Here is a 16,981-nt window from a genome sequence, read left to right on the forward strand (position 1 = left end):
TCCCCTCAGTCCTCCAGCATGGGGTGCCTTTTCCACTCTTTTCCCGCGAGAACAGCCCCTCTTGGCCAATTAACACACAGTCTCCAGCATGTAACTCACTCCCAGCTACACAGTATTGAGTGCTCATAGACTCATAGACTCATAGACTCTAGGACTGGAAGGGACCTCGAGAGGTCATCGAGTCCAGTCCCCTGCCCTCATGGCAGGACCAAATACTGTCTAGACCATCCCTGATAGACATTTATCTAACCTACTCTTAAATATCTCCAGAGATGGAGATTCCACAACTTCCCTAGGCAATCTATTCCAGTGTTTAACTACCCTGACAGTTAGGAACTTTTTCCTAATGTCCAACCTAAATCTCCCTTGCTGCAGTTTAAGCCCATTGCTTCTTGTTCTATCATTGGAGGCTAAGGTGAACAAGTTTTCTCCCTCCTCCTGATGACACCCTTTTAGATACCTGAAAACTGCTATCATGTCCCCTCTCAGTCTTCTCTTTTCCAAACTAAACAAACCCAATTCCTTCAGCCTTCCTTCATAGGTCATGTTCTCAAGACCTTTAATCATTCTTGTTGCTCTTCTCTGGACCCTCTCCAATTTCTCCACATCTTTCTTGAAATGCGGTGCCCAGAACTGGACACAATACTCCAGTTGGGGCCTAACCAGCGCAGAGTAAAGCGGAAGAATGACTTCTCGTGTCTTGTTTACAACACACCTGTTAATGCATCCCAGAATCACGTTTGCTTTTTTTGCAACAGTATCACACTGTTGACTCATATTAAGCTTGTGGTCCACTATGACCCCTAGATCTCTTTCTGCCATACTCCTTCCTAGACAGTCTCCTCCCATTCTGTATGTGTGAAACTGATTGTTCCTTCCTAAGTGGAGCACTTTGCATTTATCTTTATTGAACTTCATCCTGTTTACCTCAGACCATTTCTCCAACTTGTCCAGATCATTTTGAATTTTGACCCTGTCCTCCAAAGCAGTTGCAATCCCTCCCAGTTTGGTATCATCTGCAAACTTAATAAGCGTACTTTCTATGCCAACATCTAAATCGTTGATGAAGATATTGAACAGAACCGGTCCCAAAACAGAACCCTGCGGAACCCCACTTGTTATACCTTTCCAGCAGGATTGGGAGCCATTAACAACTACTCTCTGAGTACGGTTATCCAGCCAGTTATGCACCCACCTTATAGTAGCCCCATCTAAATTGTACTTTCCTAGCTTATCTATAAGAATATCATGCGAGACTGTATCAAATGCCTTACTGAAGTCTAGATATATCACATCCACCGCTTCTCCCTTATCCACAAGGCTCGTTATCCTATCAAAGAATGTTATCAGATTAGTTTGACATGATTTGTTCTTTACAAATCCATGCTGGCTATTCCCGATCACCTTACCACCTTCCAAGTGTTTGCAGATGATTTCTTTGATTACCTGCTCCATTATCTTCCCTGGCACAGAAGTTAAACTAACTGGTCTGTAGTTTCCTGGGTTGTTTTTATTTCCCTTTTTATAGATGGGCACTATATTTGCCCCCTTCCAGTCTTCTGGAATCTCCCCCGTCTCCCATGATTTCCCAAAGATAATAGCTAGAGGCTCAGATACCTCTTCTATTAACTCCTTCAGTATTCTAGGATGCATTTCATCAGGCCCTGGTGACTTGCAGGCATCTAACTTTTCTAAGTGATTTTTTACTTGCTCTTTGCTTATTTTCTCTTCTAAATCAACCCTCTTCCCGTAAGCATTCACTACACTAGACATTCCTTCAGACTTCTCAGTGAAGACCGAAACAAAGAAGTCATTAAGCATCTCTGCCATTTCCAAGTCTCCCGTTACTGTTACCCCCTCCTCATTGAGCAGTGGGCCTACCCTGTCCTTGGTCTTCCTCTTGCTTCGAATGTATTGATAAAAAGTCTTCTTGTTTCCCTTTATTCCCATAGCTAGTTTGAGTTCATTTTGTGCTTTTGCTTTTCTAATCTTGCCTCTGCATTCCTGTGTTATTTGCCTATATTCATCCTTCGTGATCTGCCCTAGTTTCCATTTTTTATATGACGCCTTTTTATTTTGTAGGTCACGCAAGATCTCAAGGGTAAGCCAAGGTGGTCTTTTGCCACATTTTCTATCTTTCCTAACCATTGGAATAACTTGCTTTTGGGCCCTTAATAGCGTCCCTTTGAAAAACTGCCAACTTTCCTCAGTTGTTTTTCCCCTCAGTCTTAATTCCCATGGGACCTTGCCTATCAGCTCTCTGAGCTTACCAAAATCCGCCTTCCTGAAATCCATTGTCTCTATTCTGCTGTACTCCCTTCTACCCTTCCTTAGAATTGCAAATTCTATGATTTCATGATCACTTTCACCCAAGCTTCCTTCTACTTTCAAATTCTCAACAAGTTCCTCCCTATTTGTTAAAATCAAGTCTAGAACAGCTTCCCCCCTAGTAGCTTTTTCAACTTTCTGAAATAAAAAGTTGTCTGCAATGCAGTCCAGGAACTTATTGGATAGTCTGTGCCCCGCGGTGTTATTGTCCCAACATATATCTGGATAGTTGAAGTCCCCCATCACCACCAAATCTTGGGCTTTGGATGATTTTGTTAGTTGTTTGAAAAAAGCCTCATCCACCTCTTCCGCCTGATTAGGTGGCCTGTAGTAGACTCCCAGCACGACATCACCTGTGTTTTTTACCCCTTTTAGCCTAACCCAGAGACTCTCCACCCTTCCGTCTCCTATGTCCATCTCCACCTCAGTCCAAGTGTGTACATTTTTAATATATAAGGCAACACCTCCTCCCTTTTTCCCCTGTCTATCCTTCCTGAGCAAACTATACCCATCCACACCAACATTCCAGTCGTGTGTATTATCCCACCAAGTTTCAGTAATGCCAATTATGTCATAGTTGTATTTGTTTATTAGCACTTCCAGTTCTTCCTGCTTATTACCCATACTTCTTGCATTTGTATAAAGGCATCTAAGATACTTGTTTGATTTTGCCTCCCAGCTTTGCCCTGACCCTCCTTCCTCTCTGCCATTATAGCCCGTGCTCCCTCCTGCTTCCAACCCATCTCCCAGGTCTTGTTCCCCACTTTCCTGTGGGCTTTGCTCACCTGTCCCCGTCGAACCTAGTTTAAAGCCCTCCTTACCAGGTTAGCCAGTCTGTGCGCGAATAAGGCCTTTCCTCTCTTCGAAAGGTGAACGCCATCTGTTCCTAGCAGTCCTTCCTCAAGTAGCATCCCGTGGTCGAGGAAGCCAAAGCCCTCCTGGCGACACCATCTTCGCAGCCAGGCATTCACCTCCACAATGCATCTGTCTCTGCCCGGACCCCTACCTTCAACAGGAAGAATCGAAGAGAATACCACCTGCGCTCCAAACTCCTTAACCCGTACTCCCAGAGCCCTGTAGTCACTCTTGATCTGCTCAGCATCACACCTCGCAGTATCATTTGTGCCCACATGGATGAGTAGCATGGGATAGTAGTCAGAAGGCCGGATAATCCTCGACAAAGCCTCTGTAACGTCTCGGATACGGGCCCCTGGCAGGCAGCATACCTCCCGGGATGAACGGTCAGGGCGACAGATGGGTGTCTCCGTCCCCCTCAGCAGAGAGTCTCCAACCACCACTACCCTACGTTTCTTATCAGTGGTGGCAGCAGACCTCCCAGCCTTAGGGGTACGAGACTTCACCCCCTTAACTGTTGGGGGTGATTTCTTCTCTCCTGTATCTTTTACCACAACAGGAGGGTTCGCAGCAGCGGTGGAGCACTGCCCGCTGCTAGAAGTAACCAGCTGGCCGTGTCCACCCTGAGCCTCCTCCTCCACTGGTGTGTCAGGTACACCCTGAGGCATCTCCTCTTCCACTGCAGTGTCAGTAGTCCCGTCAACTGGGACAGCACCATCAGCTGTCTCCACATGGATACTGTCCAGGAATTGCTCATGGACATAGATGTTCCTCAGCCAGGCCACCTCCTCCTGTAGCTCTCCCACCTGCTGCCTGAGAGATTCCACCAGTAGGCACCTTTCACATTGGATGCCACCCCCAGCCTGGATATCAGTAAGTGGAAATTGCAAATTACAGTCTTTGCAAGCCCACACCAGAATCTGGGTAAAAGCATCCATGCTTTGGTGCTCTGTCTGGCTACAGGCGCAGGTGGAGGAGACAGAAGCAGTGCTGGCACAGGTGTTACGGGTCCTCCTCACCATTTTAAGCCTCCCTCTGTCAAAGTCTCAAATTCCTGTCTACAGCTCTCTGTCCGCTCCTCTTTGCTGTGAACAGAAGTGTTTTCGATGTGGCTCAGGTTATGGGTTCAAGGGACCAATGGGTCACAGATGAGACCAACAAGGGAGCCCCCTCCCTTCCTACTCCCCTTCCAAACTCCCTTGCAAAACTCCCTGTTAGCAGCTCCTGTTCGCTGCTGCTAGACAGCCACTCATGAATTACACCTCAGGAAAAAAAGCAGCAAATTCTCAAGTGCCCAACTTTCCCCCAGAAATGTGCATCTTGCACTGTCCAGCACGCTACTGAACGACCCAAGCTCATATGAAGTCTGTCATTTCATCAGCGGAAAATGACATGCACCAGCTTGTTATCCCAAACAGAGTTTCCAACACACTTCAATCCACACATACTGGTTAGATGAACAATAAACCAAAATTGTTAACTACCAAAAACTAAAACTAGGCGCAGTCCATGAAAGGGGCACTCCCAGGAGAGACTGTATAAAGGCTGGAACATGAAACACCTTTGTAAACCTGAGACAGCTGCCTTGGGGACAATGACAGGGAGAATCCCCCAAAGTGACTCCTTTGTTTCTGCTCTTCTCTGGCCTCCGATTGTTCCTTCCAACGTGGAGTACTTTGCACTTGTCTCTACTGAATTTGATCCTATTTACTTCAGATCATTTCTCCCGTTTGTCCAGATCATTTTGAATTTTAATCCAATCCTCCAAAGCACTTACAACCCCTCCCAGCTTGGTGTTGTCCGCAAACTTGATACGTGTGAGAGAGAGACTGTTACTGGGAGGGTTTCCCCATGTGTCAGAGGGTTACACCCTGGTGGGAGGGGGCTAGGCCTGTACTGGAATAAGGTCACTCTGTGCTTCACAGTGTGCTAGAACCTAGAATGTGCATTAGCAGGGGAAAAGCTGGGGGGAATCGGCTTGGGGAATGGACAAAAGCCTAGTCTGAATTCTCACACCTTGCCCTTTTCACCCCGGCAGGCCAGAGAATAACATCCATGTTTCGCTGCAGATCATCTCGTCCTCCCAGGGGCAAGGAAATGGCTGCAATGGAGCTGGCTCAGGTAAGAGATTATCAGGGTGGCGGGCTCTGCTTGGAGGTTGAGGAGCAGTAAATGCATAAGAGGGTGGGAATTGCTAGAGGTGGTGGGAAGCAGGAAATATCTCGGGTGGAGAAAGGGAGGGGACAGCATGTGACAAACCTGCTGAGACTTGTGTAGTGTAGGGCGTGATGGGTTGTCACCCCCAGGAGGCAGTTTGTGGAGCTTCTGGGAACTGCTGTGTCCTCTAACCCTCACGCTGGGCTGGCCCTTCTCACACTGCTTTGCTGGAGATTTCGCCAGGCTCTCCAGGGCCTGTTATCACCCAACACAACAGCAGGTGGCGCCATGCAGCCAACTAAGCTACCTGAGTGCGTTACCTAAGCCACTCAAGGACAGATAGAAGACAAGAGCCAATTTCCCACTCCCCAACCTTGCACACTTGCTGTAGTATAAATCCAGAATGATACCATCTTATAGTGCACAGGGATCTCTATAATACAAGCTCATTAATGTAGTTCTCCTTCCCCTCGATATGGGACAGATGTGCACAACAAGCTGAGATTTTCCCCAGACACTTCACTCAAAATACGCTGGTTAAGATAAAGCATCAAACAAGTTTATTAACTGCAGAAAGATAGATTAAGTGATTATAAGTGATAACAAACAGATCAAAGCAGATTATTTAGCAAATAACCAAAACTCAGACTAAGCCTAACATACTAGATGGATAGAATTTGAATTAGCAATTTCTCACCCTGACTGATGGTACAAGCAGTCCCCCAAGTTTCCATACACAAGCTAGAAATCTCTTGATCCTGGGAGCAGCACTTCCCCCACATCCGTTTTTGTTTCTCAGGTGTTTCCAGAAGTTCTCTTGTGTGGAGAATGAGGCCAAGAGATGATGTCACACCCCACCTTATCTAGCTTTTCCATATGGTGGGAACCTTTTGTTCCAAACTCAGTTCCTAGTCCAGTTTGTGGAAAAATACAGGTACTAAAATGGAGTTTAGTGTCATGTGGTCTGGTCACAGGCTCTGCTGAGTCATAGTAGCCATGACTCCTAGGCTGGCTGAAACATTCACAGGAAGGCTAAGCTCTTCCACAGTCCATTGTCTTTGTTGAGCCATCAGCACTGTCTGGCTTCTTCATTGTTGTACCTGAAAGGCTCATTGTGGGTGTTACCCAGAGTAAGCACATTTGAAATACAGATCCAGAGTCAATATCCATAACTTCAGATACAAACATGATATGTGCACACAAATAGGATAATCATATTCAGCAAATCAGAACTTTTCCAGTGACACCACACATGATGCATCTTCTACAAAATAGATCATAATTATGTCCAAATCATATTATAATCATACCACTATGATGAATATGGGGGTGTAGTGTCAGATAGGTCCTAATTTCAAGGCACAGGAGTTGGAAATGGAACTTCCCCTCTTTGTGGAACAGGAAATAACCCTCCAGCCAGGGCTGGGACAACTTCCCAGACTCTCAGTGATGGAGCCTGAATCTACTGACATTTCATTAATTACCACCAACCCCAATCTTTGTGGCAACTGTAAACTTTATCAGTGATGATTTTGTACTCTCTTCTAAGTCATGGATAAGAATGTTAAATAGCACAGGGCCAAGAACCAATCCCTGCAGGAATCTGCTAGAAAGAAATCCACTCGATCATGGTTCCCCATTTACTATCAGAGTTTTTAATCTATTTAATGTATGCTGTGTTTATTTTGTATCATTCTAGGTTTTTTTAGTAAAAATATTGTGCTAATCAAGTCATGTCCCTTACGGAAGTTTAGGTATATTACATCAATACTATTAGCTGCAACCAAACTTTTGATCTCATCCAATAAGGATATCCCATTAGTTTGATAGGCTCTATTTTCTCTAAACCTTTGTTAATGGGCACTACAATTCTGACCTTCTAACTTCTATTCTTTATGATTGACTTCCCCTTTCTTCCATATATTTTATTTGGAGAGTGCTTGGATTCCTACCAGGGAGCCACTATCAGGGTCCAGAGACAGCCCCATCTCCTATATTAAGCTCTGGCTAGTAGCTATGTGATAAATGTGAAGACCCTGCTTCTGTCTGTCAGATGGGAGACACAAAGGTTCTCTCTTTCTACCCTCTGATGCCTCCTGGCTGCTGTAAGCAAGGTGGGGTGGGACTCTGTTAACATGTGCCTCCCGGAGCTTCCATTTCCCTGGTACTGCTGTTCCGTGAATAGTGGGGTTGTGAGTGGGTCAGCAGGTACTGAGTATTGGACTCCTGCTCTTTCAGGGGCCGGTGACCTTCGAGGAGGTGGCTGTGTATTTCTCCAGGGAAGAGGGGACTCTGCTGGACCCCACTCAGAGAGCCCTCTACAGAGATGTCATGCAGGGGAACTATGAGACGATGGTCTTGCTGGGTAAGAATTCCTGTCCCTTCTGTTCTTGGAAGGGGAAATGAAGAGTGAAGGTTCATGCCACCCCCACAATGCCATCTGTACCCTGTCCTGTTTCAGCATCACCCCAATAGGCCAGTAACATACATACTACCAGAGACCCTCCTCTGCAGCAGAACACTTTGGGAACAGAGCACAGGAGCAGCATCACACAATGTCAAATATCTCCTCTTTACTCAAGTAAAACTGGGGTTAGGTCCAGCATAATGAACAGAAGCTTCCTACCCCCAGCCTTCTCTCAAACCCTGAGCCTTCTCTACCCAAACCAGAATGTGCTTGGGGTGTAACAAGCAGGTGGCTGGAGTCAGAGCTGCCAGTCCAGGGTTACTTATCATACAGACACTCAGTGCGTCCTTGAACGCTGGCTGGGAGTAACCAGACAGGGGAGCTCCAGCAGCAGAACACTGAATCTCACCCAGGATTACAGATGACACAACTTCTCGCTGATCTGGATTGCACCCCAGCATGTGAAAATGGCCTAGGTTGGTAGTGACATTTCTTGAGACATGGAGAGTCTTGCTCCCATATCACCAGGTGTAATAAAAATAACAGGAAAGGCCAAATATGGAAAACTGATTGTTCAGCTTGCTTTTGACCTGCATCATATTTTGCAATATATTCCAAATAAGGAAATTAACGTGCAACGTATGTGTCATTGTTTGTGGTTTTAAACTGTAAAAGGCTTGTGTGATTTTTAGCTCGGGAACAGTATTCCAATAGCTGTCGCCCCCTGCGTGCTTGTAACCAAGAAAAGAGCCTCAGGCTGAGCTGATTCAAATATTAATCCTGCGGTCGTTTTCCACAACAGCCTCAATAGGTCCCTGTGATGGAATGTAAGGCTACATCTAGACTACCCACCGTATCGGCGGGTTAAAATCGATTCCTCGGGGATAGATATATGGCGTCTCATCTAGACGCCATATATCAATCCCCGAGCGCACTTATATCGATTCCGGAACAACACCAACCCCAACGGAGTTGCTGATTTGACAGGGGGAGCCGCGGACATCGATCCCGTGCGGTGAGGATGGGTGAGTAATCCGATCTTAGAATTTCGACTTCAGTTACGTTATTCACGTAGCTGAATTTGCATATCTAAGATCGATTTTCCCCCGTAGTGTAGACCAGCCCTTAATGTCTTCACACCTTCCCCCTGCAGGAGAATGGCTGTTTGACCAGCTGTTTGCCTTGCTGTCTCTGAGGAACTGGTCTGTGGGTGTTCCCCAGAACTGTAACTTTTTCAGTAATATCATACTGTAAAATCTCACAATTTTACATACAGTGTTACTACACATTTTAACAGGAGGATAATATTCAGTAGGTTATGCGTTTTCTAATGATACCTCACAAGCCATACTGGGTACAAAATTGATCATAATTTTCTAGAAGAGTGAACACAGGGGTACAGATTGACACAGTGTCTGTGTGTGTGTTCCCAGCAGATATGTGGGTATTTCAATCCCTCATAAGCACAATGTTTGGCATCTTCAAGGACCTGGGGAACTGGTCCTGGGAATTCACTAGTTTAGCAAGTGTGAGACTGCATGAAATTGTGAGACACTTTGGTATTAATAATAAAATAATATAATCTGATAAAATTGCAATGAATCATGCTAGGTATGCCATGTAAAGTGTTAGTGAAAATGTTATGATTTGCCAAGTATGATAATTTTGTTTCTATGTTTCTATCACCTTTGTATTGTGAGTTACAGATATGTAAGGTATATCTGTATTTCCAGACTTGTGCAGTTTTTCTGGGTGACACCCCCAGACATATTGGCATCAACATTGCCTAGCACGTTTGATGGCCCATTGAAGGTCATCAGCTGTACAATGAACCTATGGACCAAGGGGATACACCTATTGAGTCAGCAAGACATGCCGGGGTTTGCCTGTGTAATGAAACCTCCAAAGCTTTTCCATGCCATGTGCTGTGAAGCTTGTGTTTGGGACACAGGAAGTACAAGCCACATGGCAAAAGGAATATAAAGCGCAGCTGCATCATCTCCATCTTGTCTTCAATCCCCCTTCCTACCTCTGGAGCAACTTCTCTACAAACTGAACCCTGGAACAAAGGACTCAATGACCCATCCAAGCTGTGGATGCGTTCCAGACAGACTTTCAAGCCAGCAACTCACCAATACTGCTAAGAACCTGATATATCCATTTTGGAATGTATCTGACTGCTTTTCCATTTAAATTCTTCCTGTCTTTCTTTCTTTTAAACCTTTAGTTTAGATGCTAAAGAATTGTCTGGAAGGATGGAATTTAATTTCATTCTTTCATTTGTTCTTTCTTCTAAACATTTAGTTTAACTGCTAAAGGATTGACTGGCAGCATGGTATTTTGGATGAGATCCAAACCTGGGTAATGTGGCTAACCTTCTACCCACCCACTTCCTGGATCCAATTAGGATCACTCTCCTGCTGCCCTCTGGCCATGCTGTATCACAGTGAGCAGAGTTTTTAAATAACTTCTCACTGTACGGGACCTAGTTGCTGATTAGGAGTCAGAGAACTGTCATGCAATAAAGGGGGCCGTGTGATTTCTTTTTTCAGAGTCTCGTTAACCAGTATGTGGGATCAGAAGCACAGTTTGTGACTGGTCAGTGAGTTTAACTTCAGTGTTAACCACCAGTTTGGGGAGCATCTGCTGTCCCTTTTTCAGCCTGCTCTGACCTTGGCATTTTCAGTGAGGACTGCCCCAGGCACACTAGGTCACAGTAAGCACTGAAGATAAATTAATAGAATGTTTTTGATGATCAAGTTGTATGAAATCAACTGAACTCCTTTGTTTTCTTTCATCTGAGCGGAGTTTCTGGTTTTCCAACGTGATATGATCTCCCAGCTGGAACAAGGGGAAGAGCCATGGGTCCCAGAGCTCCAGGGTTCAGAGGAAAGAGAGATCCTGAGATCTCCCCGCACAGATGAGGAAACATTAAACCAACTCAGAATTAGTAAGTGCCTGAAGGAAACATCTAGGATGCCCTACAAAGCTCTTGGGAAGTCTCTCAGTTCATTATTGTCCGTAGCAGGGGTCGCATCCGCAGGGTAAATATAGCTCAAGGCTTCCTATAGATGCTAGCAGACACCGGGCAGTAGCTTTCTCCCTTCCCCCTGTGAAGTTGGATGGGATGTGAAGGCTGAATTGATCCCCTCCTCTCTCCTGTTGGGGGGAGCTGAGTTCCTGATTTTTATTTGACCTCTCTCCAGCACTTGTTTTGGTTTGGCCTTCCCCTTTCCATCCCTGTTTGAGGTTTCTGTCTCTATCACAGCAGGTGATGCAATGACGTGTGAGGGTCAGCACAGACCAGAAAAAGAGCAGGGAAACCAGCCAGGGGAGAAAATGGATAAATTTATTTCCTGTCAGGGAACTCAGAAGGGCCTTAAGGAAACCAGAATACAGCAGGAAATCTGCAGGGAAAAGCAAAAAAAAATACATGTGCTGAGTGTGGGAAAAACTTCACTTACAGATCAGGCCTTTCTCAACATCAGAGAATCCAAACAGGGGAGAGGCCCTGTGAATGCAATGAGTGCGGGAAAACTTTCACTCGCAGCTCGCACCTTATTGGGCATCAGAGAATCCACACAGGGAAGAGATCCTACGAATGCACTGAGTGCGGGAAAACCTTCAATCGCAGCTCTCACCTTATTCAGCATCAGATAATCCACACGAGCAAAAAGCCCCGCGAATGCCGTCAGCAGGCCTGCACAACTCGTAAAGTGGTGATGTAGAGAAATCTCTGTATTAACTATCTCTATAAATCTTTATAACGTTGCATTGTGTTATTTTGTATTAAGTATCTTTCTGTATTAAGTATCTTTATGACATTGCATCCGGCATGATGTTATTTTGTAATTCATATGACTTGGCATTTTGCCTCTCTATTTTCCTACAACTTTGTATTAGATCCCTATATAGAAAATTGGTAGAAATCTTTGTATCAAATGTTATAGCCCCTAAGGATAGTATAGTTAAAGTAAAAGAAAACATGTGCCTTTTTGCTAGAAGTAGAATAAGATCTTCCCCCGCACTCTGTAATCAATTGCTCTATTGACTGAATGAGGTGTGAATGAGTGAGGCTTGGAAGACACCCACCTCCAGACAGCTACAACAGTTGAAGAGGGAATGGGAGCCAGAGCAAAGGACAATACAACTTGTCAAGTGGGCCCAATAAAGAAGAGCAGACATATTGATGGCCTCAGGGATTAGAAGCAAGCACCTTCTTTAGAAAACACCCTCTTTGAGCAGCATTGGGACAACACCCAGAGAAAAGCAGCACAAAGACCAACGGACGCAGACCCAGATTTTGAATCTGGTCTAGATTTGCATAAGAGGGAAGCTGCTATAAATGCGAGGTGTCTTGCAGAAGGACCCCGGATCTCATCTTGTCACCATCGGACCATCGATTTGGATCGGTAGAAGCCCGGCTCCACCCCTCCCCCTTCTAACTCACCTGGCCAGTGCAGTTAGGGAGCAACTAGTTGGTAACAACAGCAAGACGGAGTGTGTTTATGTCTGTGTGTGTGCGTGAATGCATGACTGTGATATATATCTCATGTGCATATCATAGAGTATTAATTGATACCTGTAATACTAATAAATGTGGCATTTTGCCTTAATCCCCCTGAAAAGTTCCTGTACAGTACTTTGAGTACAACAGCGAGGGCCACAATACTCCAAAGAAAACAGCTGAGGACCGAAACACCCGGCCCTGCGGAAACACCCCCCACTCAGGACCTCCCAGCCTGGCGGAAACACCCCGCCCAGCCCTGCAGAAACAAACCCTCCTTCCCAAGCGCCGCCCCACCAAAACAGCTGTGTGTCAAAAAGGAAGGTTGGTGGTGGGGAGGTGTTACTTGATGTTAAATCAACCAGGGACTCCCAGCCAAAGAGGTGGCTGGGAGCCCTCAGGGTCAAATTAAAGGGCCTGGGGCTCTGACAACTGGGAGAACCCGGAGCTTTTCAGGGCTGGGGCAGGGATTTAAAGGTCCCAGAGCTCCTGCTGCTGAGGGGAGCCTGAGCCCTTGAAATCCCAGCCTCACTCCATCCCCTGGATCTGCCGCCGGGATTCAAAGGGCTCTGTGCTGCCTGCAGCCACAGGGATCCCTGAGCCCTTTAAATCTCAGCTGCTGCCGGGATTCAAAGGGCTCTGGGCTGCCCGTGGCGGTGGGGAGCCCTGAGACCTTTAAACCTCAGCTGCGGCCGGGAATCTCTGCGAGCAGCCCAGAGCCCTTTGAATCCCGGCTGTGGCTGGCAGGCCGGCTTTAGGAAGTGCGGGGCCCAATTTGAACATTTTTGGCAGGGCCCCGCAGGGATGATTGGGGGGAAAAAAAGTCTTTCAGTTCTTAACAACCGGTTCCCTATAAAAATTTCTGCCACAGTATGTATTTTTTGTACCAGTAGGGTTACCATACGTCCGTATTTTCCTCCCGGATGACGATTTAAGAACCAAAAAGCCTGACATGTCCGGGAAAGTACAGATGTATGTTAACCCTACCTAAAAGTTCTTTTTTATAAAGATGGGTCTGAACTAGAAATGAGCTCTGCCACTCCCTTAGGTTGTGCTAGGCTGCACATGTGTGGGTCCCATCTGCTCCCTGCCCATCTCATTGAAGCAGGTGTGCAGGGTTACTTCCCTCGGAACTGCAGGGCACCAGTGAACATGGGGCTGGCTGGAGGTGGAGGAGGAGGAGGATGCGAGAGGTAGGGTCTGGCTGCAGGCTGGGCAAGGGGTGTGGGGCAGGCTGGAGACAGGAGGTGTGGGGTGGGCTGGCTGGCTTCAGGCAGGGCCACAGGGAGGGTGCGGCATGGGTTGGCAGGGCTGGAGACAAAGGAGTGCGGGAATGGCTGGCTTCAGGCAGCGGGGTGCGGCAGGGGTTGGCTGGAGACGGGTTGGTGCAGGGCTGAAGGCAAGGCAGGGGGTATGGGGTTGGCTGGAGACAGGACAGGGGGTGCAGGGCTGGTGCGGGCAGGGCAGGCAGTGTGGCAGGGGCTGGCTGGAGACAGGGATGGGGGTGCAGGGCTGACTGGAGACAGGGGTTGGTGCAGGGCTGAAGGCAAGGCAGGGGGTGTGGGGCTGGCTGGAGATGGGCAGGCTGCAGGCAGGAACTGGTGCAAGCAGGGCAGGAGGTGCGGGGCTGGTGCGCGCAGGGGGTGCAGCAGGGGCTGGCTGGGGACGGGCTGGCTGCAGGCAGGGCAGGGGGTGGAGGTACAGGGGGGTACAGCCCATCCTCTATGGTGAGTGCCTCCTCCTCCTCCTCCTCCCCCCTCTCCCACTAGGGTAGCAGCAGCAGCCTGGGGCTTGGGGGCTATTTCAAGGGCCCGGGGCGCCCCTGCTTCCACTGCCCCAGCTCTGTAAATAGCTGCGGGAACCCTGGGGAAGCGGCAGGGCTCCAGTGGCTATTTAAAGGGCCGGGGAGGTAGAAGCAATGGGAGTCCTGGACTTTTTAAATAGCCCCCAGAGCCCCGCAGCCATACCCCAGGGCTCCAGCAGCAGGGCTCTAGTGGCAATTTAAATTGCCTGGGGTTCCAGCCCCTGCTGGGACCCCCAGGCCTTTTAAATTGCCCCCTGGGGAAACTGGGCCACCCTGGTACAGCGCACTGGCTTTTGCTGGTACTGGAGCTTGGGTGCGGGGTCCTCTTAGGAGCGAGGCCGATTCAAGGGAATTGGTTGAATTGGCCTAAAGCCGGCCCTGGTGGCTGGGATTTAAAGAGCTCTGAGCTCCCCGCCCGCCTGCCCAGAGCCCTATAAATCCTGGCCGCGGCTGAGATTTAAAGAGCTCTGGGCTCCCTCCGGCTGCGGGCAGCTCAGAACCTTTTGAATCCCGGCCGCGGCTGAACTTTAAGGGGGTTTGGATTCCCCGCGGCTACGGGCAGCCCAGAGCCCTTTGATTCCCGGCTGCGGGACGCACAGTGAGATTTCACGGGCCACATGTTGCCCGCGGGCCGTATGTTGTGCAGGCCTGGCATGGAGGGGCAAAATAGGTAAGAAATTTCCATGGCCTGTCACTAGCAAATAGTAGCCACCATGGATCCTGCCAGAGGTGGCTACATCTTAGCACTGTGGGAAGCAACCCTTCACAGAGACCATTTGTCTTGTGGTATGGGATACTTCTCAAGACATGCTGCACTCAGAGTGACCCCCTCATCCTGTGCCGGCTGGAGAAAAGAAAAGGGGCCAGCCAACTCTCCCACTACCAGCTGCGAACCACTGATCCCCAAACAGGGGGAGGCCTCTGGCTTTGATGTGTATTAAATATCAGGCTGGTCTCTTTCTTTGGCAAATATCTAACAGAGCTAAAAGAGGGAACAAATGATCCTCAAAGGAGAGGGGAAAGACAATCACTGGGAAATTTAATCCCCTGCAACATCCAGAATGGAGAGCGACTCAGGGCAACAGGTTCCTTCGAAGGAAGAAGTTTTTGGGATTTAGAAACATAAGGAACAGCACAAAACTTGAGAGGATTGTTAATTGACATTTGATGATGACACAGAGGGAAAACCTGAGCTTTCAGATCAGTGTTCAGAAATGAAAGACAAAGGGTGGAAATCAGAGATTTTGGATCCATTTTGCAAATTATAGAGAGGAAAGTGGAAAATCAGAGGGATTTTATATCAGTTGTTGATAGGAGGTAAAATCTGAGTGTTTCACATGAATACTTGATAAATGAATAAAGAGGAAATGGGCAACATTTGCAAACATTTTGTGTTCAATAATCTGAGAAAAGGTGTAAATCTGAGATTTTCTTACTATTTTATTAGTAGAGACAGGAAAATCTCAGGGCATATTCAATTAGAAATAGACAACTAGAGAGAAGTGGGGCAAATGTTTAGGTTATTTTATTTGAATCTTTGAGATTTGCAAAGAAATTGTGTCACAAACTGCATATTTGATAACATGCGAGGAAAACACCAAGATCTGAGGGGAGAGAGTCACTTTCCTGTCAGGGCCCAGTGCTCCCTCCCCCTCCCCCTCCGGGGTCTCTCACTCACTGGGGGCTCCAGGCGGGGCTGGTGCGGTCAGAGCCTGTGGCTGCCTACGGGGCAGGTCGCAGCTGGAGAAAGCCCCCCCCCACCCGGCCAGGATAGGAATGTGCTACTGGTAGCAGCCTGGGGCTGGACCCTCTCTATTGGGGACACTTGCTCCCCCCTCCCCTTCCTGGCCCTTCCCAAGCCCTGTTGCCAGCAGAGAGTGGCCCCCCCAGCCCAGCCCAGAGGTGTCCCTGTCTCAGGCCCCCCCCAGCCTCTGCCCATTAACCCTCTGCCCAGTTCAGAAATCACTCGGGGGAACCATTTCCCACCTACACAAGGACAAATCACTGCAGGTGAAAATGGGGGGAAACACCCCAAACCTGAGATCTGAACTGGCCATTGGCAAAGGGGAGAGAAAATGGGGCACAATGGGGGGAGGGGAACAGGGAACTTCTCAGGGGTTTGAGGGAAGGGGGTGTCACCCTGGATGTTGCTTGTTGCTCTCTAGGGAGAAAGGGGGCAGGACAGGAGAGGAGGGGGGTCTCCATGGAGGGGGCAGTGGTAATTCCGAGGGGATCTCAGCCCTCCCTTTTTCTCCCCGCTCCTCAGGGGTCACCTGCTCTTCTCCCCTCGCCCCCCGGCCATGTCCCGGCTGCACAGACATTTTCCATCCATCCCTATCCCAGGTCTCGCCCCTCCGCAGCCCCTGCCCGACCCCACGCAGGGGCTGCTAGGTGTAACGCATGTTCAGTAGGGATTTCTCCCCTACTAATGCTGGGGTGTCCTTCTCCTATAGGTTAGTCTACTAATGATCTCATCTTGGTGCCATGTGTGTCAGTTCATTGCCATGGCACTCGTGTGCTTAGACATCTGAGGATGCTCTATAGAAAAGCTCCTTGAGTGGGGTGATCTACAGGGAGTAGCTCAAAGCTCCAAAGTGCCTGTCCAGGGGCAGGACATTGGCACAGCAAGGGAGGGGTGTGGCAGTGACATCACAAAGGCCTTTTGCAGGACCTCACACTATAGGTCAAAGACTATTGGTGAGCAGGTGGTGACCTCACAGAGAGATCCTGACATCAGTCAGGGGCCAGGGGCTAGGGAAACCTCAGAGACCCCTGTGGCTTTGCTTCAGCAAGTCTCCTTCTCCAGGTCTCTGTCTGAGGACTGAGAGAGTATTCGGGTTCATGGACGTGAGCGCCAGGAGAAACCTCTTTTGAGTTTTCTCCTTCCCTTGTAGTGATTTTACTAGAAAACAGCCGTCCCTGT

General features: G+C 48.1%; 2 protein-coding genes across 3 annotated transcripts in view; both read left to right on the top strand.

Moving 5' to 3' along the window:
- LOC127036603 (zinc finger protein 560-like) overlaps nt 1-7,754 on the top strand; it is a 514,767-nt gene extending 507,013 nt beyond the window's left edge. The window contains exons 5-6 of the mRNA XM_050927658.1: nt 5,222-5,304; nt 7,579-7,754. Coding sequence (XP_050783615.1) covers nt 5,222-5,304; nt 7,579-7,746 — 251 coding nt within the window. The 3' untranslated portion in view covers nt 7,747-7,754. The remainder of the gene's footprint in view (nt 1-5,221; nt 5,305-7,578) is intronic.
- LOC127036604 (zinc finger protein 560-like) overlaps nt 1-16,981 on the top strand; it is a 984,895-nt gene that overhangs the window by 568,592 nt on the left and 399,322 nt on the right. The gene's annotated exons all lie outside the window — the stretch shown is intronic.

Source organism: Gopherus flavomarginatus, chromosome 18 (assembly GCF_025201925.1).
Source record: "Gopherus flavomarginatus isolate rGopFla2 chromosome 18, rGopFla2.mat.asm, whole genome shotgun sequence".
NCBI lineage: Eukaryota > Metazoa > Chordata > Testudines > Testudinidae > Gopherus > Gopherus flavomarginatus.